Source organism: Pongo pygmaeus, chromosome 2 (assembly GCF_028885625.2).
Source record: "Pongo pygmaeus isolate AG05252 chromosome 2, NHGRI_mPonPyg2-v2.0_pri, whole genome shotgun sequence".
NCBI classification, from domain to species: Eukaryota; Metazoa; Chordata; class Mammalia; order Primates; family Hominidae; genus Pongo; species Pongo pygmaeus.
This window is the reverse complement of record NC_085930.1, coordinates 145,494,325-145,520,255: the sequence shown is the minus strand read 5'-3', so window position 1 is coordinate 145,520,255 and position 25,931 is coordinate 145,494,325. Positions and strand designations below refer to the sequence as shown.

Genomic DNA, 25,931 nt, shown 5'->3' with positions numbered 1-25,931 from the left:
AGTTGAAGGCCAGCCTGGCCAACATGGTGAAACCCCATCTCTACTAAAAATACAAAATTAGCCAGGCGTGGTGGCATGCACCTGTAATCCTAGCTACTCGGAAGACTGACACAGGAGAATCACTTGAACCAAGGAGACAGAGGTTGCAGTGAGCCGAGATGGTGCCACTGCACTCCAGCCTGGATGACAGAGTGAGACGCCTCAAAGAAAAAAAAAAAAAAAAATGAGGCCGGGCGCAGTGGCTCACACCTGTAATCCCAGCACTTTGGCAGGCTGAGATGGGTGGATCACCTGAAGTCAGGAGTTTAAGGCTGGCCTGACCAACATGGAGAAACCCCATCTCTACTACAGATACAAAATTAGCCAGGCATGGTGGCGCATGCCTGTAGTCCCAGCTACTAGGGAGGCTGAGGTAGGAGAATCACTTGAACCTGGGAGGCAGAGGTTGCGGTGAGCTGAGATCGCACCATTGCACTCCAGCCTGGGCAACAGAGCAAGAATCTGTCTCAAAAAAAAAGAAAAGAAAGAAAAAAAAAGGAATGATATGAAGGTACAAAAATACAAAGGGTAAATAAGAATTAGAGATTGGTTTGGTTAGAGTGGACAGCTCCTACAAAGAAATAGTGCTGGCACTGATTTAAAAAAAAGAAAGAAATAGTGCTGGCCCCAGAAAAACAGGTTTGAGCAGACTGTTATTAGGCTATGAATTCTGAACTACACTCTGAAGATAACAGAGTTATCACTGGTCTCCGAAAAGTGAAGGATGTGTTTGAAGCATAATTCTAAGATTTAGGAAGACATACTAAGTAGAGAGAAAAATCAAGCAGAAAACCAATTAAAGGCTAGTGTGTAGTTCAAAGATAAAAATGGCTAGCAAAAATCAGCCAATGTTGTTACGCGCATAGAGATAAAACCAAAGTTTGTGTCTGGGTAATTGAAAGCATGGTAATGTCACCAAAACAAAGTCAGCATATGGAATCAGTTTTGAAGGGAAGACTATAAATTCTATCTTCATTAGAGTTTAAGGTGAGGATCAGCCAGACATAAAGTTTCCTTAAATCTTTAAATGTCATATTTAGCCGTGTCGTCTTCCTAACATCACGGTATTTATAGAGAATTTGCTAAATGCTCAGTGATTTCAAAAGTTCCCTTCAATTTTACTTATCAATGAAATAATCATTTAATTTTTTAGTGCAGATAAAGAACATCTGGTATTTTTCTATATTATAAAGGTAAATTCTAAAAATTATTAAACCATGATTTTAAAAATGAACTGTATCTGTATTCATTAAGTCAAGTCTTCCTGACAAGTGATTTATAATAATCACGTCAAATATAGCTTCAGCTTTGAAAAACACAATGGTGAAAGAGTAAAATAAGACAAAGTACAAAGCAATGAAAATGTAAAACTCTAGAAAAATTTTGAAAAATGAATATAGGCCGGGCACGGTGGCTCACACCTGTCATCCCAGCACTTTGGGAGGCTGAGGCGGACGGATTGCTTGAGGTCAGGAGTTCAAGACCAGCCTGGCCAAGATGGTGAAACTCCGTCTCTACTAAAAATACAAGCCGGGCGTGGTGGCTCATGCCTGTAATCCCAGCACTCTGGGAGGCCAAGGCGGGTGGATCACGAGGTCAGGAGTTCAAGACCAGCCTGGCCTACATGGTGAAACCCTGCCTCTACTAAAAATACAAAAATTAGTCAGGGGTCGTAGCAGGCACCTGTAATCCCAGCTACTGGGGAGGCTGAAGGAGAGAATTGCTTGAACCCAGCAGGCAGAGGATGGAGTGAGCCAAGATCCCACCACTGCACTCCAGCCTGGGCAACAGAGCGAGACTCCATGTCAAAAAAAAAAAAAAAAAAAAGAAAAAAATACATATATACAAAAAAATTAGCTGGGCATGGTGGCACACACCTGTAGTCCCAGCTACTTGGGAGGCTGAGGCACAAGAATCGCTTGAACCCGGGAGGCAGAGGTTGCAGTGAGCCAAGATCGTGCCACTGCACTCCAGCCTGGGCAACAGAGACTCCGTGTCAAAAAAAAAAGAAAACAAAAAAACCCAGAACCATTAAGTATCACTAAATATCTCTTTTATTATTTTCCTTTTTAAATTTTTTTTAAATTTTCTTAATTTAGAGACAAGGTCTCACTACATTGCTTAGGCTGATCTCAAACTCCTGGCCTCCAGCTATCCTCCCGCCTTGGCCTCCCAAGTGCTCAGATTACAGGCTTGAACTACCCCGCCTGGTCTCCCTCAGTATCTAACAAAACATTACACACAGGTTTTTTTTGTTTGTTTCTGTTTTTGTGTGTGTGTGTGTGTGTGACAGAGTCTTGCTCTGTTGCCAGGCTGGAGTGCAGTGGCGATCTTGGCTCACTGCAACCTCCAACTCCCGGGTTCATGCAATTCTCCTGCCTCAGACTCCCGAGTAGCTGGGATTACACGCGCGTGCCACCACGCCCGGCTAATTTTTGTATTTTTAGTAGAAAAGGGGTTTCACCATTTTGGCCAGGCTGGTCTCGATCTCCTGACCTGGTGATCTGCCCGCCTCGGCCTCCCAAAGTGCTAGGATTACAGGCGTTAGCCAAGCCCGGCCAACATTACACGTAGGTTTCAAATATTATTTAGATGGACCTGAAAGCACTGCAGAAACGTGGACAAAAGATAATGCCTAGAAAAATAAGTACACATTTTATTTATTTATTTTTTTAAGACGGAGTCTTGCTCTGTCGCCCAGGCTGGAGTGCAGTGGCGTGATCTGGGCTCACTGCAAGCTCCGCCTCCCGGGTTCACGTCATTCTCCTGCCTCAGCCTCCCGAGTAGCTGGGACTATAGGCACCCGCCACCACGCCCGGCTACTTTTTTGTATTTTTAGTAGAGACAGGGTTTCACCGTGTCAGCCAGGGTGGTTTCAATCTCCTGACCTCGTGATCCGCCCGCCTCGGCCTCCCAAAGTGCTGGGATTACAGGCTTGAGCTACCCCGCCTGGTCTCCCTCAGTATCTAATAAAACATTACACGTAGGTTTCAAATTTTATTTAGATGGACCTGAAAGCACTGCAGAAACCTGGACAACAGATAACGCCTAGAAAAATAAGTACACATTTTAAAATTTAATACATGAGCCAACAGCTGAGTAGATCTGAACACTCTGCAAACTATGTTTATGGATATTACAGCCAATTCCCACAGATCACAATTTTCCCAAAGAAGTCTCAGAGTTTGTGGTCAAGATGAAAAGAAAGTACCATTTATCAACCAGTGCATATTACTATCAAGTTGTGAATGGGATGCCTATTTAAGAACATCACAAACTCCACCCCCACAAGAAAATAAAGTGTTTTAAAAAGAAAAGAACGAATATTATTGACAATTACCAAATAAAACTTTCTTCTTAGGTTATTTCTCCGTTTACTGCGTGACCTCGCTGAAGGCTGAGAGTTTAGGCACACTGGTTTCCAGGTGCTGAAGAAATCGTTATAGTTGGTTTGTCATACATACGTCTATCAAAGTAAAATTTTAAAAATGAGTACCTTTTGGCAACACCCGTTTTGGGGGGAAATTGAGCTGCTTTGCTCCCTACCCAAACAGGAGTTAGGAAATTCTCTTTAACCTAATTCTTTCCTAATTTCTAGGGCTTCTTACCTAATCTAACGTGCATAATTATTTTCAGGCGACTCCGGGTCCATCAGTTTGACACCGAGAGCGTTCCTACGGTTACGTCCTCAGCCCTGAACAAAACCCAGCTTCCTGAGCTTCTAACGGCGAATTTAACTTGTATGTTAATACAGAAGAAAGGTTACAAAACCCATCGAAACGGTTTTTTGTTTTACCAAACATATTACAACTCAAGTTAAAAGTTCACAGCCCCAGCAACTCGCGTACGAATCTGAAGCAGGTCCAGACGATTAAAGTCACAGCCCCGGACTAGAGAACGGCCGGTGGGTGGGGGGAGGGGAGAGGGCGCGTCCCGAAGATGTCCACCCGCACCACCGCGCAGGCTGCCGCCTCCCCTACTCTCGGGCTGGAGGTGAGAGCGCCCTTCCTCCTACCACGTCCCTACCTTCCCGGCCTCGGATAACGCCACAGCTGGCAAAAAGACTTTTTCAGCAGAAAACAGACAAGTCAACCAGCGCGCCGCACACTCGACCTCCCAGCCTCGCACGGGCGGCCGCCCGGGCTCTCAGCCCGACACAGCGCTCCCGGGGCTGACAAGGAGGCCGCGGGGTCACGCTCCCTGGGGCAACGGCCCGAGGGTCTCGCGGAATCCCGGTGCAGAAGTCTGGACCCTCTGAGCAGCCTCCGCGCCCCCTCCGGCTCAGCTCCGAGCCTGCAGACGGCGCCCCCGGGGCTAACTCAGCGGGGGAAGAGGAAGCGACGCAGCGAGTAACAGGCTGTGTGGACGGACAGCGGACTGAAGGGGGGTGTGTGTGTGTCTGCCTGCCAACAAGGCCGTCTCACCTTCCCGCTGCCGAGCCGGGCAGCTCCAGCTCACCTGAGAAGGGCTCCAGGACGCCACCGCGGCCGCCGTGATGGCAGTAACTGCACGAGGCCTGCGCTCCGCCGCCGCCGCGTAGCTCTCGGGAGAGAGGCGGGGCACGCGCGGTGGGCAAGCGGATCCGCGCGGGCAGGAAACCCACTCTCGACCCAATCTGATAGGTTCAGTCGCCCCCTTCCCCGGTCCCTGACGCGACAGCGGTCTCTGCCGCACTGGGATTGGGCGGGCCCACTTGTCAATCAAGCGCCGTGCGTGAAGTGGAGGGAGCAGAGGCTGCGCAGGCTGCGCGGCGGAGAGTAGAGAGCTAGACGGTGAGAAGCGCTGGGCCCGACTAGAACTGTCTTCGCTTTTCCCTCTGCGGCTGCTCTGTCTGGTTACTTTGAGCCTTCCTCCTCAGCGCCGCAGGAGAGACTCAACAGCAAAAATGACTGTGTCCTGAGTTCAGCCCCCACTGCTCTGGGAGCTTCCCCCTGGTTTCTGCACCTGAAGAATGTCTTCCCAGCCGAAGGTTCTTAGGAGCGGGGAGCGACAAAGAAAAACAAAGAAAAGCAGACCTGAAAATTGGGACGTGGGAGAAATGTAAGACATGTGCTTAATTTGAGGCACAGACCAAAAGAAGCTGAGTCTGAGGGCCCTCTAAAAGTGTCCTCGTGCTTTGGCAGCTTACATTCTTGGCGGCAGTAGTGTTATGAAGAGGACCTTCGGAGCCAGGTCTGCCCATTCTTAGGGCTGCAGCCACTGGCTGAGGCATCAGTAAGTTGGTTCTTCCCCTCGCCGGTGTTGCAGGCCCCCTTCCCCGCCCCCCCGCCCCCGCGCCGTAACCTGCCTCTTTTTTTTTTTTTTTGAGACGAGTTTCGCTCTGTCGCCAGGGTGGAGTGCAGTGGCGCGATATCTCGGTTCACTGCAACCTCCGCCTCCGGGTTCAAGCGATTCTCCTGCCTCAGCCTCCCGAGTAGCTGGGATTACAGGCATGTACCACCACGCCCAGCTAATTTTTTTGTATTTTTAGTAGAGACGGGGTTTCACCATGTTGGCCAGGATGGTCTCGATCTCTTGACCTCGTGATCCGCCAGCCTCGGCCTCCCAAAGTGCTGGGATTACAGACGTGAGCCACCACGCCCAGCCGCCTCATCTCTTCTTAACCATCTTTGTGGCACAGTTTAGGGTCGCTCCTCAGGGAAGCTTGCTGAGTTAGGTACCTTCCTTGGAGCACAGGTATTTTCTCCATCCGAGCTATTGAAATGGTTTGCCTGTATCCCTACCTAGATTGTAAACTCCGTTGAATCAGGAACCATGTCTGTTCAGTTTCTCCCTAGGGCCTTGCAGTAGGGTAGATGGTCAGTAAATACTGTTTAAGGCATTAATACATTTTATTTTAATCCTGGCCCTGGATATCAGCCTCAAAAATTTGCAGTTTTCTGCATTTAACTTCAAAATTATTTACTTGATTGGTAATGCATGCATGTGGTTGGCCTGTGCTGTAATTTAGATGTTTGTTCCCCTAAACCTCCTGTTGAAATTTGATCCCCAATGTTGGAGGTAGGAACTAATGGGCAGTGTTGAGTCATGGAGGTGGTTCCTTCCTGAATAGATTAATGTCCTCCCTGGGGAGGGGGTAAATGAGTTCTCTTTATTTCCACCAGAGCTGGTTACAAAGAACCGTCGCACTTCCTTTCTTCTTTTGCGTCCTGTCTGGCCATGTAATCTCTGCACACACCAGCTCTCCTTTGCCTTCTGGCATGAGTAGAAGCAGTCTTAGGCTCCCATCAGATGCAGATGCTCAGTCTTGAACTTTTCCAGACATCAGAACCATAAGCCGAATAAAACCTTTTCTATTTATAAATTATCCAGCTTTGGGTATTCCTTTCTAGCAACACTAAAGGGACTAAGACAGCCTGCCATATGTAGGATCACAAGGTCAAGCACAAATTTACCTATTTATGCTGTACTATCCTCAGGTTGGCTGGGACAAGTAGACCATGAAACTGGGCAACAGCTACTCTGTGTCTACATTGTGTTATTAGCATCCAAAGTGAATAATGGCGGTGAATTTTGAGTTTATTCTAAGGGTTTAAATAACTTTGCATATTTTATCATGACTGGTATGGACTGAATTGCGTCCCCCCCAAAAATTCATACTGAAGCCCTCACTCCTAATGTGTCTATATAAATGTTCCTTAACTTACAAAGGGGTTATGTTCCAATAAACCCACCATAAATTGAAAATACCTTAAGTTGAAAAGATCGTAAGTCAAAAATGCATTTAATGCTTCTAACCTACTGAACATCATAGCTTAGCGTAGCCTACCTAAAACGTGCTCAGAATACTTACATTTAGCCTTCAGTTAGGCAAAATCATCTAATACAAAGCTTATTTTTTAATAAAGTATTGAGTATTTCATGTAATCTAAATACTGAATGAAAAACTGGATGGTTTTATGGGTACTCAAAGTACAGATTCTAGAGTGCATATGGCTTTTGGACCATCATAAAGTCAAAAAAATCTTAAGTCAGGGACCATCTCTAGTTGGAGCTAGGCCTTTAGGGAGGTAATAAAAATTAAATTAGGTCATAAGGGTGGGGCTTTAATCCCATAAGATTAATGTCTTTATAGAAAGTGGCACCAGAGATTTCTCTCCGTTTGAAAACACAGCAAGCAGACAGACATCTGCAAGCCAGGGAGAGAGCCCTCACCCAAAACTGACCACGCTGGCACCCTCTTTTGGACCTCCCAACCTACATAACTTTGAAAAAATAAACCTCTGTTGTGTAAGCCACCCAATCTAGTATTATATTATGGCAGCCCAAGCTAATACAATGGTTTTATTTGTTGATACATTTTATAAAGTTTACAGACTGAGATATTATATTCATTTTTGAAGAAACTGTTGTCCAGAGTTAAAACTATTGCTGCAAAATCACCCATCAAACTGTTAGCACAGCCTGACTCAATTTTAATTCTAATTACATATTTAACATACAATGGAGGCAGAAGGTGTGAATACAAATACAACAGGTAAAATACAGAAATAGTTTTTGCCTTCATGTAGCTTACCACCCCCTTAAGTGGGGAAAATTAACCCAGAAAAAAATATGCCGAAGTCATACATTTAGGTTTTCCTTTTGTTTTGTTTTTTTTTTTTTGAGATGGAGTCTCGCTTTTTTGCCCAGGCTGGAGTGCAGTGGCACCACCTCAGCTCATTGCAACCTCCATCTCCCGGGTTCAAGCAATTCTCCTGCCTCAGCCTCCCAAGTTGCTGGGACTACAGGCACACACCACCACACCTGGCTAATTTTTTGTATTTTTAGTAGAGACGGGGTTTCACAATGTTGGCCAGGCTTGTCTCAAACCCCTGACATAGGTGATCCACCCACCTCAGCCTCCCAAAGTGTTGGGATTACAGGCATGAGCCACAGCACCCAGCTAGTTTATCCTCTTAATTTTCCTTCTTTAATCTTTCTCATCACTCATTCTTACCAGGAACTCTTTAAAAAAATTTAAGAAACCTCCAAAAATATATGCAAAAGAGGAGTCAAAGAAGAAAAATAAGGAAACAGCAATGAAAAAGGAAAGCATAGACTGGAAGGGCAGATAGGCAGAAAGGCATGTATGTAATTGCACTTAGAAGGGATGCAGTACATGTTTTAATGGGGTGGGAGCTGTCCCAGAGACTTCCTTTCACACAGTCTGTCTCCCCAACTTCCAAATATAAACATGCACATGGCTGCTGCTTCCTCTCTGTCAGGGGAACTCAGACCAAAAACAGGAATCATCCTTGCTAATTAGTGCTGAGTGGATCAGGGACTAACCAGAATCAGGCAACAAGAAAATGTAAGTCAAAACTTATGATCAGCCCTGGCAACAGAGCTAGACCCTGTCTCTACAAAACAAATTTTTTTTTAATCAGCTGGGCATAGTGGCATGTGCCTGTAGTCCCAGCCACTCTGGAGGCTGAGGTGGGAGGATGGCTTGAGCCCAGGAATTTGAGGCTGCAATGAGCTATGATCACACCACATCTCAAAACAAAAACAAAACTTACCTAGGGACCACACGTGGAGCTTTGGCTTTGGGGAGCTAATCTGTCTACGATTAAAAACACGCAGGTGGCTTACTTTATTAATCCCAAATAAAAGAATTTGGGAACACAAGAAAGGGAAAAATGAGCCTCCATGGCAAGACCTTTCCCAGAAACCTGATAGCTTATAGTTAGAAATTGTTATAGACAGTCCAGTGCAAGGAGGACATTAAGCCACAGGGGAAAGGAGTTGTGTGGCCAGGTTAGTCAGGCAATTAACTAGAAAAAAGCTGTCCACATAGAGGAGCCTGCATAATAAAAAGGTTAAACGATAGTAGAATATTGCTAGAGCAGAAGATAGCTAGAAATATAATCAATAACCAGGTTATGGAAGTCAAGCACCTTAGAGTTTATCCTATAGGCAATGAGAAGCCATTCAAAGGGTTTTTGTTTTTGTTTTCAGCACTTTAAAGATGTCATTCTCGTTTTCCAGCCTCCATTATATCTGTGAGAAACTAGTTGTAATTCTTATCATTGTTTTCTTGTATGTCTTATGCCTTGTTCTATGAATGCTTTTAAGATTTTGTTTATATTTATCAAAAGTTAACACTGATGTTTCTAGGTGTCTTTTTCTATGAATGCTTAAAAGATTTTCATTATATTTATCAAAAGTTACACTGTGATGTTTCATTACACTGTGATGTTTGTTTTGGTTTTGGTTTCGTATTTATCCTGCTTGGGGTTCATTTCATTCCCTGGATCTGTGGGCTGCTGGTTTCTCATTTTCTTTTTTTTTTTTTTAATCAAATTTGGAAGACTTTTGTCCAGTATTTCTTCAATTTTTTTTTTCTGTCCCATTCTGTTTCTCCTCTTCTTCTGGGACTACAATTACACTCATGCTAGACTTCTCAGTACTTAGTACAGGTCATTCAGGCTCTGTTCATTCTTTTTTCAGTTTGTATAATTTCTATTGAGAGCCACTGTCTAGTAGTCCCTGAAAAAATCTAAATGTTGACATTTTCCCAAAGCACAGTACCCTGCTGATGGCTGTAGTTTCTTTTGGGGAAGGTTTAGAGACATGTTAGTCAGGAAATCAGAAATTAGATGTTACTACAGAGAGGATTTTGTATTGAGTTTTCATTGACTGAAAAAGCAAAAAGGGAACACTGAGGTTACCCAGAGGTGATAACTGCAGGGAGCAGCTGTCAATGATAGATCTAGCGAAAATGGGGAATCAAGGTGGATTATCAGGTCTCAGAAACTCAGACAAATGACCTGGCTGAGTATTGCTCAGACCCCTGAGAGGATACTGTCTGGCTGATCCTACTACTTCAGGGAAGGATATGATGAGGCTAGTTGTGGGTGGGGAGGATGTCAAAAGAAGCTCAAGGCTGAAATCAATTGCTGCTGCTGGAGCAAAGGGCTCTTGCTTGTTGCTGGGACAACAGTGACAGAAACTGCAAACAAATGGAAAGGAGGAAGTCCCTTCTTCCCTTCTGCCTTCCAGTCTCCCTCTAATGCCCTTTATTGATGGAACCTAGTGAGACACCAGCTGACACAGAAAAAATGTAGTTTGCAGGGTTTGAACCACAGCATTACAGAGAAATGTATAGAAGGGGGAATGTGGACCTGAGACAATAGTTTAATAACCAGTACCATATCATGTATTTGTGCTAAATTGGTAAGAATGGCCAAAGTTAGACTTAATGCCATCATATATGCTTTTACAGACTTTTAGACCTTTTTGAAAAGAATCTCAGGATACCATGTCAATTTTCTGCTATATTATGATTACTGTTGGTGCCTTTTTCAGGAGTAAGGAGTACCTTTACTGCAGCTCACACATACACTAGCCACAAAATCATAAACAAGGGCAGCCTTGGAAGAAATCTACATAACTGAGGATAAGCAGACCCTACCCCAACGTTAAGTCTCCAAACATCAGGGACAAAATGGCATGGACTCGGTAGGACTGGCAAGAATCCACACTTCTCCCTATTTCTATCTCCTATGTATCGCCTAATGTGGTCATAATAAGGAGAAGACCAATTTCCTGTTCTAACTTTGGACAGCCACCCATTGTCATTAAAAAACCACTTATTTTCCCTTGTTTCCTCTTTTCTTGCCTCAACTCAGGCTCCTTTACCCAGCCCTATGACTTCTAGTTTTCTAATGCAAGTAGATGACAAAACAGGGTTTGGTGTTCAACATTTCACCTTATAATGTATTTTTCACAAATGAAGGAGTTTTGTTGAACATTTGTAGAACATTTCTAATTTTTGAACTTCAGTTCCATCTGAAAGGGGTCATTTCTTTGAGTCTTCTATTATTTAATAATAGCAGTTAACATTCTCCTTCTACTACAATTTACCTGGAAAGACACCCATAAATACCAATAAAGATACCAGATTCATAACATATTTCATATATTTAATATTTGTATTTGAATATATTAGACTAGAATAAATTTTCTGCATTTGTATATATTATATAGCACTCTGTTAATTATATAACACAAAAGACATTCATAGGTAAACATTAAAATGGCAGTATACATATTAATAACTGAACATTAATGAGATAATAATAATCAGGTATTCATTTAATGGGAGAGTCTAGTATTTCCTGGTAGTCCTGCCTTCTTAAATTCCTCCAGTAAAGTTTATAGCCAGCAAGGACAAAAACACTAATCATAATGATTACCCCTCCAAAAACATCATAGATGCTAGGAAATATGTGCAGCACGACAAGCTGCAAGACCATAGCTACCACAATCTCCAAATGTTGTACTGTGCTAACCAAAGCTGGATGGAATTTGTCCAAGGCATAATAAACTCCTAAGAATGCTGCAGTAGAACAGACACATATAGCAATGAGATAACTCCAGGTTTCTCCATCTAATGGGATGATGGGTTCTTGAAGAATGAACATAGTAGATATTCCCCAAATTGTCCCAGTCCAACCAAAGGTAAACAGTGCAGTCCACATGCTGATCTTCTCCTTGATGGATCTGTATACTATCATTGAGAGAGCAGTGGTCAGTCCAGCCATCACAGTCATGGTGTACCCAAAGGCTTCTTTCCAGGCATTTAACAAAGAATTGTCTTCATCAACAATGTTTGGGATCATGACAAGACAAACACCTAAGATGCTGCAAACAACTGTAGCCATGTCAACATAAGCCATTTTCTCATCTACAAGTAAAAAAGCCAAAATGGCACTGAAGACTGTAGTTGTGGCTCTCCACATAGTGGTCCCATTGCTGGGAGGAACTATTGAAAATGATGTATAAGCACAAGTGATAGAAATGACATTGCATACACCATAAAAGAAGAGTTGTAATCTGTATCCACTGGGTCCAAAGGGGGCCTCCTGATAGTAACACACAACTAGCACAGATAAGACCTGCAAAACAGAACGGATAAAAATCAGTTCTAGAGATGGAACTTTAGACCGATCAGAAACAAGCCTAGTGATAAGAGCTACACATCCATGAGCCAAAGCAGATCCAAACAGCACTATCCACATTTTTCGGGATTGAAAAATGTTTTTTTCTGCAAAGCTCTGGAATTGTCCAATCTCATTGATCATTGGGTCTTCTGTTGGTGGAGGTAGGGTATCCATGGTTCCAAAGAAAGCTCTTCCTTTTTTTTTCATTTCACTCAGCAGACCTTTCTTTGGATTTTCTTCCATAAAATTTCCATAGTCTTCATTGATTTCTTCATATCCATCATCGCCAGGCTGGGGATAATGAGAAGTATATTTCACCATCACTGTGTTGGGATGTATTTTCACCCGTTTTTTAACTGGATATTTTTTGGAGGGAGAAGTATCCATTTCTTCAGATAATCAATTCTATTTAAAGAAAAAAAATGACAAAAAGACATTCATTTCATTGAAAATTTATATTATAATCATATGCATCAATTCAATGATAGAAAGTAGAGGCTGTAACAGTAGTCCAGAAAAAAAAGAAATTAGAGATGATCTGGCAATATGCCTTATCAGATATATGGTACCTACTGGAATTGTTTACCCTTTTTTCACTCTCATCTGAAGTCTGTCCCCATTTCTCTTTGCTTACTTGTTTCATTCAGCTCTATTTTCTATCTTTATACCACAAACGGATTTTTCCATCTTTTCATTCCTACCTGTTTCTCCACCTATCCAACAAGCAAAACATAGAAAGACAAATAATAACTTAGGTCAAACCTTTCCTTCTCATTGGGTCCATTTGCCTGTTATAAATTATTAGTAAGTCCAAAGTATTTTGTATAATCAATTCTGTATAATACCAGAATTCACCTTATAAATTATAGTGATTTTTAAACATTTATTCTGCACTCCCTATAAGTTTTGAGATATAAAAATACACTGAAATTAGAACATAAATAACATGAATTTAGTAACACTCATGCATTGTTGGTAGAAAGGTTAAATTGTACAACCTCTCTCATGAGCAGTTGGACCATATGTATTAAGATTTTAACTATACTCAGCAATACCACTTTTAAGATTTTATGCTAAAGAGATGATCACAAGATGCTTTTTACATTCTGAATAAAAAAGGGGGGGAGTAAGAATACGTATTTATATTTGCTTACATAACAAAGAAATTATATAAAGATACCAAGAAAACTAATGGTGGTTCAGGTGACAGGAGGAACAAGAATGGAAGAAAACCTTTTTGTTATTTATTTTTTTACATTTTTATTTTTGAATTGTGATATTATCCAAAAAAATAGAATTAAAATGTTTATCTGTTACTTAAGAAAAAGAATATACCAAAAAATGTGGGGAAAATGTACATACAGGAGAGTTCATTGTAGCTTACTACAATGAATGTTCATACAATGGAATACTATGCTATCTATCTAGTAAAAATGATTATGTAGGCACGGTGGCTCACACCTGTAGTCCCAGCATTTTGGGAGGCTGAGGCAGGCGGATCACTTGAGGCCAGAAGTTTGAGAGGAGTTGGCCAGCCTGGCCAACATGGTGAAATGCCATCTCTACTAAAAATACAAAATTTAGCCGGACCTGGTGGTATGTGTCTGTAATTCCAGCTACTCGGGAGGCTGAGGCATGAGAATCACTTGAATCCAGGAAGCAGAGGTTGCAGTGAGCCAAGATTGTGCTACTGCACTCCAGCCTGGGTGAGACTCCAGACAGAGTGAGACTCTGTCTCAAAACAAAACAAAACAAAACAAAAACGATGTCCACTATATAATGTGAAGTGGGAAAAAAAGTTGAACTTACTGTAAGAATTAAATAAAATAATGGATATAAACAGTTTGCCACAGTGCTGGCATATAGTAAACTCTCAATAAATGTTAGCAATAAATCTGGCTTCCTTTTACCTACAACAACTTTATGAAACATTGGGTATCTTCTACAATATTATTATTTCTTTTAGACCTTTATTTTCTCACTTGGTTCTTTCTTTCCTTCCTTTCAACAATTTCCTATTTCCTTCCCAATGATCCTCTCCTCCCACTTAAAAAACAAAAAAGAGGCCAGGCACACTGGCTAACGCCTGTAATCCCAGCACTTTGGGAGGCCGAGGTAGGCGGATCACCTGAGGTCAGGAGTTCGAGACCTGCCTGGCCAACATGGTAAAACCCTGTCTCTACTAAAAATGCAAAAATCAGCTGGGCTTGGTGGCAGGTGCCTGTAATCCCAGCTACTCAGGAGGCTGAGGTAGGAGAATTGCTTGAACCCAGGAGACGGAGGTTGCAGTGAGCCGAGATTGTGCCACTGCACTCCAGCGTCGGCAACAGAGCAAGACTCCATCTCAAAAAAAAAAAGAAAAAAAATATTTTTTTTTCTTCCTCGTGACTCCCCGATTTCTTGCCAAAAACTCATCAGTTCCAGGATCTTAAACAATGGCCCAGAAATAAAATCTCATTTTGTTCTTTGACACCATCTGGGGAGCTAACTGTTCTATTCCTATTTACTCCTTTCTTTTCTAAAAGGCACCACCTTCAGCTGGAAGAAGTCATGAAAAAAATATCACCTGTGCCTCCAAACCCTTCTGTTTTCTAGCCTGGATGTCCCATTTGCAGTCCTTCTTCCTGCACACCACTATCAGGCTAATCTGACTGTTCTTTATTTCCAAGTTTTGCCAGGACATGTCAAATCATAGCTTCAACAATCCCAAACTGAATAGTCTTGTTCTCCCAAATAGATTTTTTTCCTAATGTCCTCGTTTATGTCTGTGATACCACAATTTTTCCAGTTCCCCAAGCTAGAAATCAGGGAATAGTGTGAATTATCTTTTATGCCATCTTACTTGCATTTGGTCACTAATCTTACTGTTTTTGTCTTTGAAATATTCCTCAGTTTTTCCCTTTCTCCTCCAATTCTATGTAACTTTTATAATTGTGGTTTGGGTTATTGTGAATTCCTATCTAGAATATTGCAACAGCATCCTAACTAGCCTCCCTTGAATCCCAGTCCCTCTCTAAAATTTATATTATCCCGCTGTCACATTGATCTGCCTTTAAAAGACTCAAAACAAAAAGAAAAACTTTTCTCAAGCTTTCCCCATTCAAGAACCTACAGTGATTTCCTAATCTCTACCTTATCAAATTTCAACTCCTCTGCCAGGCTCTCAATACCCTGGCTAATCTAGCTCCTCTCAGTACTTAGGTCTTCAACACACCTACTTCGCTCTGAGCAGTCAGTTCAGTGTCTTTCCTGTCCTCATTCTCCATATGTACCCTAAGCTTTTATTCTCACCCGTTTCCCTTCTGCTCCAACTTTGTAAACACTGTTTATCTTTTTTTTTTTTTTTTTTTTTTTTGAGACAGAGTCTCACTCTTTGCCCAGGCTGGAGTGCAGTGGCACCATCTCGGCTCACTGCAAGCTCCACCTCCCGGGTTCACGCCATTCTTCTGCCTCAGCCTCCCGAGTAGCTGGGACTACAGGCTCCCGCCAACACGCCCGGCTAATTTTTTGTATTTTTAGTGGAGAAAGGGTTTCACCGTGTTAGCCAGGATGGTCTCGATCTCCTGACCTTGTGATCTGCCCACCTCAGCCTCCCAAAGTGCTGGGATTACAGGCGTGAGCCACCGCGTCCGGCCAACACTGTTCATCTTTAAAGGCCAAGTACAAATTCTGTCTTTTAGAGACAGGCCTTTCCTGACCTCTAGCCACTTGTATGTTTTTCTTCCTTGTTTAAACATCTGCAGTAGTACTTCTAACCTAATATTTTGTAATCTAATAATTTTGTAACCTAGCTGTCTCAACTCAGTGGAATTTTGTTTCTAGTCACTGTGCCCAAATTTGATATGTCAAATAATAATTATTTTGAGACAGGGTCTCACTCCATTGCCCAGGCTGGAGTGCAGTGGCGTGATCACTGCTCACTGCAGCCTCGACCTCCAGGGCTCAAGCAATCCTCCCACCTCAGCCTCAGCTAAGACACTTGTACACCACCCCTCCTGGCTGTTTTTTACACTTTCTGTAGAGACAGGTTTTGCCATGTTGCCCACGATGGTCTCAAACTCCTGGGTTCAAGCAATAAGCACGCCTCAGCCTCTCAAAATGCTGGGATTACAGGCGTGCGCCACCACGCCCAACTGCATTATTATTTTTTTTTAATTCAACAACTTTGTATGTTATATTTTTGGATACAAAGTTATATCATGCTTTCAAGATATTACTAATTCTCAGAACAATGCAAGGCATAAATATTTGTGCACATTCATGCCTACTTGTGTGATCCTGAGTTTAATAGAAGAAAGGATAGAAACTAGCTTGATTTATACATTTTTAAAAATATTATTTGGCTCATTTTCCCTAAAAACATCAAGAAAGGAATTGCCACATGCCTAATTGAAAAGATATGCTTAGTGGTAAGGATATATATACATCAACTTTTAAGAGGTTTAAAAAAAAAAACTCCTCCCATTGTAACAGTTTATAGTTCACCACATACTACTAAAACAACCCATAAACCATGAGTGCATTATCAGGAGGGACAGGAAGGGTAAGTCGACCGATGTGAAGTTTACCTAGTAGGTAGGCAATTGACATTCTGCGGTGTATGGCAACTGGTCATGAGCAGTACGAAGAATTTAGAAGGATCCAATCTCTCCATATGTTGGAACAAACTGTATCACTTGGATCCATCAATATCATTTTCCATGGTTAGCTTTTGTTTGTTTTTAGTTATTTATTTTTGAGATGGAGTCTCGCTCTGTCTCCCAGGCTGGAGTGCAGTGGCACGATCTCAGCTCACTGCAACCTCCACCTCCCGGCTTCAAGAGATTCTCCTGCCTCAGCCTCCACAGTAGCTGGGATTATAGGCATGTGCCACTACGCCTGGCTAATTTTTGTATTTTTTTGGTAGAGATGGGGTTTCACTATGTTGGTCAGGCTGGTCTCAAACCCCTGACCTCAAGTGATCCGCCCACCTCGGCCTCCCAAAGTGCTGGGATCACAGGCATGAGCCACCATGCCCAGCCTAAATCCTGTATTTTTAAAAACTAACAATGGGCCAGGTGCAGTAGCTCATGCCTGTAATTCCAGCACTTTGGGAGGCTGAGGCGGGCGTATCACTTGAGATCAGGGGTTTGAGACCAGCCTGGCCAACATGGGGAAACCTCGTCTCTACTAAAAATACAGAAAATTAGTTGGGCGTGATGGCACATCCCTGTAGTCCCAGCTACTTGGGAGGCTAAGACACCAGAATCACTTGAACCCAGGAAGTGGAGGTTGCAGTGAGCCAAGATCGCACCACTGCACTTCAGCCTGGGAGACAGAGAACTTGTCTCAAAAATAAAAAATAAAAATAAATAAAAGCACAGGATTTAAAGTAAAAAAAAAAAAGTTGGGTTCAACTTTACTTATTAATCATGACTTTGGGTACATGATTTTGTTTTCATAAAGTTTAGTTTCTACATGTATAAAAGATAATAATACTTATTACCTATGATTATTACAAAGTATAATGATAAAATATATATAAATTAAATGGCATAACTTGTGGTGTATTTAGCACGCAATAAAAATTAGGTACTATTATAATTATTACATAATTTTGTTTAGGGTCAGGGAGTACATGTGCAGATTCGTTACGTGTGTGTGTGTGTGTGTGTGTATATATATATATGTAATTTTTTTTTTTTTGGGACGGAGTTTCACTCTTGTTGCCCAGGCTGGAGTGTAATGGCATGATCTTGGCTCACTACAACCTCCACCTCCTGGGTTCAAGCAATTCTCCTGCCTCAGCCTCCTGAGTAGCTGGGATTACAGGCATGTGCCACCACGCCCGGCTAATTTTGTATTTTTAGTAGAGACAGGGTTTCTCCATGTTGGTCAGGCTGGTCTTGAACTCCCTACCTCAGGTGATCCGCCTGCCTCGGCCTCCCAAAGTGCTGGGATTACAGGCCACCGCGCCTGGTCCGTTACATGTATATATTATGTAATGGTAAGGTTTAGGATTCTGGTGTATCCATCACCCAAATAGTGAGCATTGTACCCAATAGGTAATTTTTTAACCCTCTCTTCCCATGCACTCTACCCCGTTTCAGAGTCTCCAGTGTCTATTATTTCCATCTTTATGTGTAATTGTTTAGCTCCCACTTTATAAGACAGAACATGCAGTATTTGATTTTATGTTTCTGAGTTATTTTACTTAGGATAATAGCCTCTAGCTCTATCCATGTTGCTGCAAAGGACATAATTTCATTCTTTTTTATGACTATGATGGCTTTTTGTCACCCCAGATTCACTTTGTCACCCAGTGAATATGGCTGGCTCAAGTGATCCTCCCACCTGAGCCTCCTAAGTAGCTGGGGCTTCAGATGCCTGCCATCACACCTACCTAATTTTTGTATTTTTTGTAGAGATGGGTTTTCGCCATGTTGCCCAGGCTGATCTCAAACTCCTGGGGTCAAGTGATCCATCAACCTCAGCCCCCCAAAGTGCTGGGATTATAAGCATGAGCCACCACACCCAGCCTATGATGGCTTTTTATTGTATAAACTTGGCTATGCTGAACTACATTTTCCAATTTATTTAATCAAACACTAATCTATCTAAGTTGCTGTTGTGAAGAGATTTTGCAGATGTGATAAAAGTCCCTTTTGTTTGCTGTAAATGTGTTGATAAATAAATAGCCCCTAATCTGTTGACTTAATAAGGTCAACAGATAGGCCTGACTTAATAAGGGGAGCCCTTTAAAGGTGAGGGCTTAGGCCTTTCTTAAATTCAGAGACTCCAAACAGCTTATGCCCTTGGGGTTCTAGCCTGTTCATGATTTTTTCTTTACTGCCTGTGGACAACAAGCATTATTTTGTGCTCATGGGGTTCTAACCAGTTCTTTCTCTTTTGTTTTGTTTTTGTTTGTTTTGAGACAGAGTCTTGCTCTGTCGCCCAGGCTGGAGTGTAGTGATGCAATCCCGGCTCACTGCAACCTCTGCCTCCCAGGTTCAAGCAATTCTCCTGCCTCAGCCTCCTGAGTACTTGGGATTACAGGCACCCGCCACAGCCACCACCAAATCCAGCTAATTTTTGTATTTTAGTAGAGGTGGGGTTTCGCCATGTTGGCCAGGCTGGTCTCGAACTCCTGACCTCAAGTGATCCATCTGCCTCGGCCTTCCAAAGTGCTGGGATTACAGGCATGAGCCACTGCTCCCGGCCCCAACTGGCCTTTAAATCTTCCCTTCCTGAATGACTGCCTGCAGACTTCAGACTTGCTTATCCAGCCCCCACAAGAACATAAGCCAATTTTTTTTTTCTTTTTGAGATGGAGTTTCACTCTTGCTGCCCAGGCTGGAGTGCAATGAAGTCAATTCTTTATAATAAATCCCCTACTGGTTCTGTGTTTCAAATTAACTCCTAATTCTGATATACGTTAGAATTCTCTCCTTGCTTGTTGTCTTCTGCTAACTCTAATAGGCCACCAATATTCTCTTGGTTGCAAGTATCCAAATGTAGGTTATCTCAGGTAAATTCTGGAGGGCCTCCTCAGTACACAAATCCCTGATGTGGGAGAGCCTTACATTTTGGGACTTAGAGTCCACAGATTTTTGCTGTTTGGTCTTCTTGCCTAGTAGGCAGCTCTCCTTGGCAGGAACTAACAGTATTCACGTGGCCCCAGGAAACTAGGAAATTTTATTTATTTATTTATTATTTATTTATTTATTTTTAGACAGTTTCACTCTGTCGCCCAGGCTAGAATGTAGTGGCATGATCTTGGCTCACTGCAACCTCCACCTCCCAGGTTCAAGTGATTCTCCTGCCTCAGCCTCCCTCAGCCTCCAGAGTAGCTGGGATTACAGGCATGCACCACCACGCCCAGCTAATTTTTGTATTTTTAGTAGAAATGGGGTTTCACCATGTTGGCTAGGTTTGTCTCAAACTCCTGACCTCAGGTGATTCACTCGCCTTAGCCTCCCAAAGTACTGGGATTACAGGTGTGAGCCACCATGCCCAGCCGGAAATTTTATTTTAGAGATAAGAAATTTAAGACTCAGAAATTTTGAGTACTGGCTTGGCCACCAACTAGAGTAATAATTATTGTCTGTCTTAAGAGAAAGTGTTTTGGATGATAATTTTTGGAATCTTTTGACATAACCGTCTTCACAATCGGTTTGTCTTTTTAATGATTTCATACTTCTAGTATTTTGATATCTCTCCCAATGCAAGACCACTATGTAGTTTAGCCACTGTAACTTTCTACAATCTGCTCTAAGTCGTTCTGATCAAAGTGCCAACTCAACTTTTCCTCCTTCCTCAGAGACGAGTGCTCTAAACCAGTATCATGGCTCCAGTTCCTGACAAGGATTCACATGGGAGAAGTGCCCACTAAGGCAGAGGTGTCTACTTCAGCAGTGCAGAGCAACTCAGCTAAATAGAGAGAATATGAAATAGAACCAGAAGTCTAGCCTGCTTAGCTACAAATGTTTCCACCAAAAATAGTGGATACAAATGGATTAAAAGTATGCACAGTTTGGTGTCTGCTTGAACAATGGGCACATTCAGTGTGGCAAGCTTAAAATGACTATTTTTATCCAAAAGAAGAACTATTTCCCAAGCTAGATCCCAGAATATGAGGCCTGAGACCACCTCATTCCTATGGTTGAGAAAAGTAATACACAATTATGGAGGCTGGCATGTCCAAAATTTGCAGAGTGGGTAGCAGGCTAGTCCAGAGAAGTGCCAATATTGCGGTTTAAGTCCAAAGTCTGTCGGCTAAAGAATTCCCTCTTGCTTGGGGGAGGTCAGTCTTTTGTGCTGTTCAGGCTTTCAACTGATTGGACGTTGCCCACCCACATTATGGAAGGCAGTTTGCTTTCTCCAAAGTCCACCCTTTCAAATGTAAATCTCATTCAAAAACACTCTCACAGAAACAGCCAGAATAATGTTTGACCAACCAAGTGGACACATAAAAGTAACCATAAAAATTTTTTTTTTTTACGGCCGGGTGCAGTGGCTCACGCCTGTAATCCCAGCACTTTGGGAGGCTGAGGTGGGTGGATCACAAGGTCAAGAGATCAAGACCATCCTGGCCAATATGGTGAAACCCCGTCTCTACTGAAAATACAAAAATTAGCTGGACGTGATGGCGCGCGCCTGTAGTCCCAGCTACTCGGAAGGCTGAAGCAGGAGAATTGCCTGAACCTGGGAGGCGGAGATTGCAGTGAGCCGCGATCGCGCCACTGAATGCAGCCTGGCGACAGAGCAAGACTCTGTCTCAAAAAAAAAAAAGAAAAATTAAAATTTTAGGGCATAACTGTAGCTGTTCCTTAAGTAATTTGTATCTGCTTTAAACCACTAGAGAATTAAACTATTCTCAATCAATTCTAAAGGTTGCTAGAAATACATGTCTTTCAGTATCTTCAGGCTGAATTTCAAGTGCTAGTTTCCCAGTGCATGCCTCACATTTTGGCCCAGTCAAGTAAGTCCCATCATCAGCAAATCCACAGTGATTCCACATCAGGAACTTCCCAGTGGTTCCATATCTAAGCTTGCTCAGAATAAACTTCTCACCCAAAAGCTTATTTACCACCATCAGATCTCTAAATAAATAACATTTTGTTTATTCCTATTACAAAAGCAATATGTGTTCATTATAGAACATTTAGAAATGTGGGAAAGCAAAGAAAATAAAAATCACTCATAATCCTACCATTCAGAGTCAACTACAGACCCTTCCAGAAAGATTTTTCTTGCAAAAATGGTATCAAACATTATATCCTATTTTATAACTTCCCCATTTTACAATACATTGTAAACATTTTCCATGTCATTAAAAATTACATAATATCACTTTTAATGGCTAGTTAATATGGAGCCAACAAGGGCTTTGAATGCACTAACTTCAGCTCTCTGAAAGCTGAAAGGCAAATGGGATGACAAACTACCCTTATACAGGGTTAGATTCATAACAATCACAGGAAATGCCACATATGTGAAAATAAACAGATAACAATTTTGAAGTTTTTCCATTGAATGTACATGAAGGAATGTTTTGTCTTGTTTTCTTTTTTTTTTTTTTTGAGACAGAGAGTCTTGCTGTTGCCCAGGCTGGAGTGCAGTGGCCCAATCTCCGCTCACTGCAACATCCACCTCCCAGGTTCAAGCAATTCGTGCCTCAGCCTCACGAGTAGCTGGGACTACAGGTGTTAGCCACCATGCCCAGCTAATTTTTATATTTTTTGTAGAGACAGGATTTTTGCCATGTTGGCCAGGCTGGTCTCAAACTCGCGGCTTCAGGCAATCAGTCAGCCTGGGCCTCCCAAAGTGCTGGGATTACATGTGTGAGCCACCACGCCCAGTCAACAAATTTTTTTTTTTTTTTGAGACGGAGTCTCGCTCTGTCTCCCAGGCTAGAGTACAGTGGCGCAATCTCAAATCACTGCAACCTCTGCCTCCCAGGTTCAAGCAATTCTCCTGCCTCAGCCTCCCTAGTAGCTGGGAGTACAGGCGCGTGCCGCCACACCCAGCTAATTTTTTGTATTTTCAGTAGAGACAGGGTTTCACTGTGTTAGCCAGGATGGTCTCAATCTCCTTACCTCATGATCCGCCCACCTTGGCCTCCCAAAGTGCTGGGATTACCGGCGTGAGCCACCGCGCCCGGCTGTTTTTTTCTTTTTTTTGAGACGGAGTCTCACTCTGTCGCCAGGCTGGAGTGCAGTGGCAAAATCTCGGCTCACTGCAACCTCCGCCTCCCGGGTTCAAGCAATTCTCCTTGATTCTCTCCCTGCCTGGCCTGCAAATTTGTTTTCTTATAACTTGCACAGCCTGTCCACCTCCCAATCACTTCTACTCAAACTTTCATCTAGGCTCAGCTAGGCTAAGGGCAAAGGGTAAGTAGTAAAATTCACTCAGAACACTGATTTTTTTGTTTTGTTTTGAGACAGAGTCCCACTCTGCCACCCAGGTTAGAGTGCAGTGGGGCAATCTCAGCTCACCACAACCTCCACCTCCTGGGTTCAAGGGATTCTCCTGCCTCAGCTTCCTCAGTAGCTGGAACTACAGGGGTGCGTCACCATGCCCAGCTAATTTTTGTATTTTTAAGTAGAGATAGGGTTTCGCCATGTTGGCCAGGCTGGTCTCGAACTTGTGACCTCAGGTGATCCTCCCACCTTGGCCTCCCAAAGTGCTGGGATTACAGCCTTGAGCCACTGCGCCCAGCCTTTTTGAAACAGGGTCTCACTCTGTTGCCCAGGCTGGAGTGCAATGGAGCAATCTCAGCTCACTGCAACCTCCACCTCCTGGGCTCAAGGGATTCTCCTGCCTCAGCCTCCCACGTAGCTGGGATTATAGGTGTGTGCCACCACACCCGGCTAATTTTTGTATTTTTTTTAGGAGACGGGGTTTTGCCACATTGGCCAAGCTGGTCTCAAACTCTGGGCCTCAACTGAACTGCCCGACTCAGCCTCCCTAAGTGCTGGGATTACACACCTGAGCTACCACACCCTGCCAGAACCCTGATTTTTTTTTTCTTTTTTTTTTTTTGAGATGGAGTCTCGCACTGTCACCCAGCCTGGAGTGCAGTGGCGCGATCTCAGCTCACTGCAAGTTCCGCCTCCCAGGTTCACGCCATTCTCCTGCCTCAGCCTCCCGAGTAGCTGGGACTACAGGCGCCCACCACTACGCCCAGCTAATTTTTTGTATTTTTAGTAGACACGGGGTTTCACCGTGTTAGCCAGGATGGTCTTGATCTCCTGACCTCCTGATCCGCCCACGTTGGCCTCCCAAAGTGCTGGGATTACAGGCATGAGCCACCGTGCCTGGCCCAGAACTCTGATTTTTAAACTGCTCCTTGTAAGAAGACTCAGAGCCACAGAGATGTCAGAAACAATCATAGAATGACTCTACATCCTCCCACAGTGATACTAGACAGACACACTGGCACACCTCGAAATTGCTGGGTTGTGCACAGCCCAAGATGGCTCATTTAAGCTGCCATGTCCACTCCTCCAACAAATCCAGGCACCATCTAAAGGGAGCATGCCAAGTCACAGTCTCCTTTGTGAATTCCATGATGGCAAGAGAGCTCTCATTCATATTTGCATTCCTGGCACCCAGAGCACATTTAATAAAAGTTGATTAAACAAAAATAATGACTTGGTCCTGAACTGCATTCTGCAACTGCTCCTTGAGCTTTGTCCCATCCTATAATAACCATCACAAGCTCTGCTATTTATTCTACCATTTCTGTCCTGGCCCCACCTTTGAGATTGTTCTCACAGTTATCTTTGCCACTAGGTTGCCATTCTGACTGTGCTGGTGACGCTGGTTCCAGGTCCCTCAGGAACCCCTCCCCCAGTCTGGTCTGCCCTTGAACTCTGTACTGGCCCCGGGGTATCCCAGGATTGTCAGAAAGGCCTGGCCAGGATTCACCTGGGAGAGGGATCAGCATCTCTGCAAAGTTGTTGGATTGAAAGAACTTTCATTTTGAGCTACATCATTGAAGAGCTTTAAATCTGAAAATAAGAAAGACGTTGAACCCTATTACTCACATCTCTTTGTCATTTGAAGCAGATCCCGAACCACTCAAAAGGACAAAACAAGGAAATAATAATGAAATTGGATTCAGTGAATGGGGTAAGGGTATTAAGTGTCTGAAATATAAGAGATAAAAAAATTAGTTTTTATGTTTTTTTCTATTTTCTAAATGTTTTGGTGGCTAGAATAAGATATACTTTGAACTCAAGAGCAATAAATGTTAATATATTAAAAGTAGCTTTATGAAATATGGAAAGTATCTATTTCAAAATACTTCAAAGTAATCATCTGAATATTTATCAGAAATATTAAGACAACTTATTAAATCCTGTATTAAAATGATTGCTTATTACTTTTTGTTTATACTAGTCAGAAGTGATTCTCTTCCACATTTTAGATTTTTCAGAGTAAAAAGGATATAATTTTAGACTTTGAATTGAATATAAACTGGGTTTTTCCACACAATTTGTGGACATGACTGTCTGATGGTGACTCTTAGATATTTATGCTAAAAATGTTATTTTGGGGATCCTTGGGAATGGACTCTGATATTTATTTATTTATTTATTTATTTATTTTTTTTTTTTGAGGCGGAGTTTCACTCTTGTTGCCCAGGCTGGAGTGCAATGGCACCATGCCGGCTCACCACAACCTCCACCTCCTGGCTTCAAGCAATTCTCCTGCCTCAGCCTCCTGAGTAACTGAGATTATAGGCATGGGCCACCACGCCCGGCTAATTTTTTTATATTTTTAGTAGAGATAGCATTTCTCCATGTTAGTCAGGCTGGTCTCGAATTCCCGACCTTAGGTGATTCACCCACCTCGGCCTCCCAAAGTGCTGGGATTACAGGCATGAGCCACCATGCCCGGCTGGACTCTGATATTTATATTCACATTATTGGCCAGTAGGGAACTGATATCTGACTCAAAAATTAATAGGATATGAAATCCTTCATTCTATCCATGAGCTTGTTGTTCTTGAGAAAAAAATTTACTTTGAGAGTCTGAGGAATGATAAGTTTGTTACATTCCGGAATCTTGTTTTGGTGTTGTGTCCATCCTTTAGATAGGGTGCAGCTCTGTATTTCCATAGCAACAACTAACTTTGGTTTCCATAGCCACTGACTGCACTCCTGACCCTGCCAACCATCTCGCAAATGCATCCTCTTGCTTAGAAGAACCAGGGGAGGGGTGGGGCATGGTGGTTCATGCCTGCAATCCCAGCACTTTGGGAGGCTGAAGCGGGCAGATCACTTTGAGCTCAGGAGTTCAAGACCAGCCTGAGCAAAATGGCGAAACCGTCCCTTAAAAAAAAAAACAAAATCGCACCACTATACTCCAGCCTGGGAAACAGAGTGAGACCCTATCTCAAAAAAAAAAAAAAAAAAAAAAAGGGCCAGGCACAGTGGCTCACGTCTATAATCCCAGCACTTTGGGAGGCTCAGACGG

General features: G+C 42.9%; 2 protein-coding genes across 12 annotated transcripts in view; both read right to left on the bottom strand.

The window, feature by feature from the left end:
• The window catches only part of NCK1 (NCK adaptor protein 1), a 100,427-nt gene extending 91,941 nt beyond the window's left edge, over positions 1 to 8,486 (bottom strand). The window contains exon 1 of one of the 6 annotated variants that reach the window (XM_054482552.2): positions 4,498 to 8,486. The gene's annotated coding sequence lies outside the window, so the exon portion shown is untranslated. Of the gene's footprint in view, positions 1 to 4,065; positions 4,356 to 4,463 lie in introns of those variants that run through there. The other 5 variants (XM_054482554.2, XM_063662197.1, XM_054482551.2 and 2 more) reach the window with 5 other exon arrangements.
• Positions 8,487 to 10,929: 2,443 nt separating this feature from the next.
• Positions 10,930 to 25,931, bottom strand: part of SLC35G2 (solute carrier family 35 member G2) — a 36,546-nt gene continuing 21,544 nt past the window's right edge. For 5 of the 6 annotated variants that reach the window (XM_054482544.2, XM_054482543.2, XM_054482546.2 and 2 more), the window contains exon 2: positions 10,930 to 12,371. In XM_054482544.2, coding sequence (XP_054338519.1) covers positions 11,115 to 12,353 — 1,239 coding nt within the window. In that variant the 5' untranslated portion in view covers positions 12,354 to 12,371 and the 3' untranslated portion in view covers positions 10,930 to 11,114. The remainder of the gene's footprint in view (positions 12,372 to 25,931) is intronic. The other variant, XM_063662196.1, reaches the window with a different exon arrangement.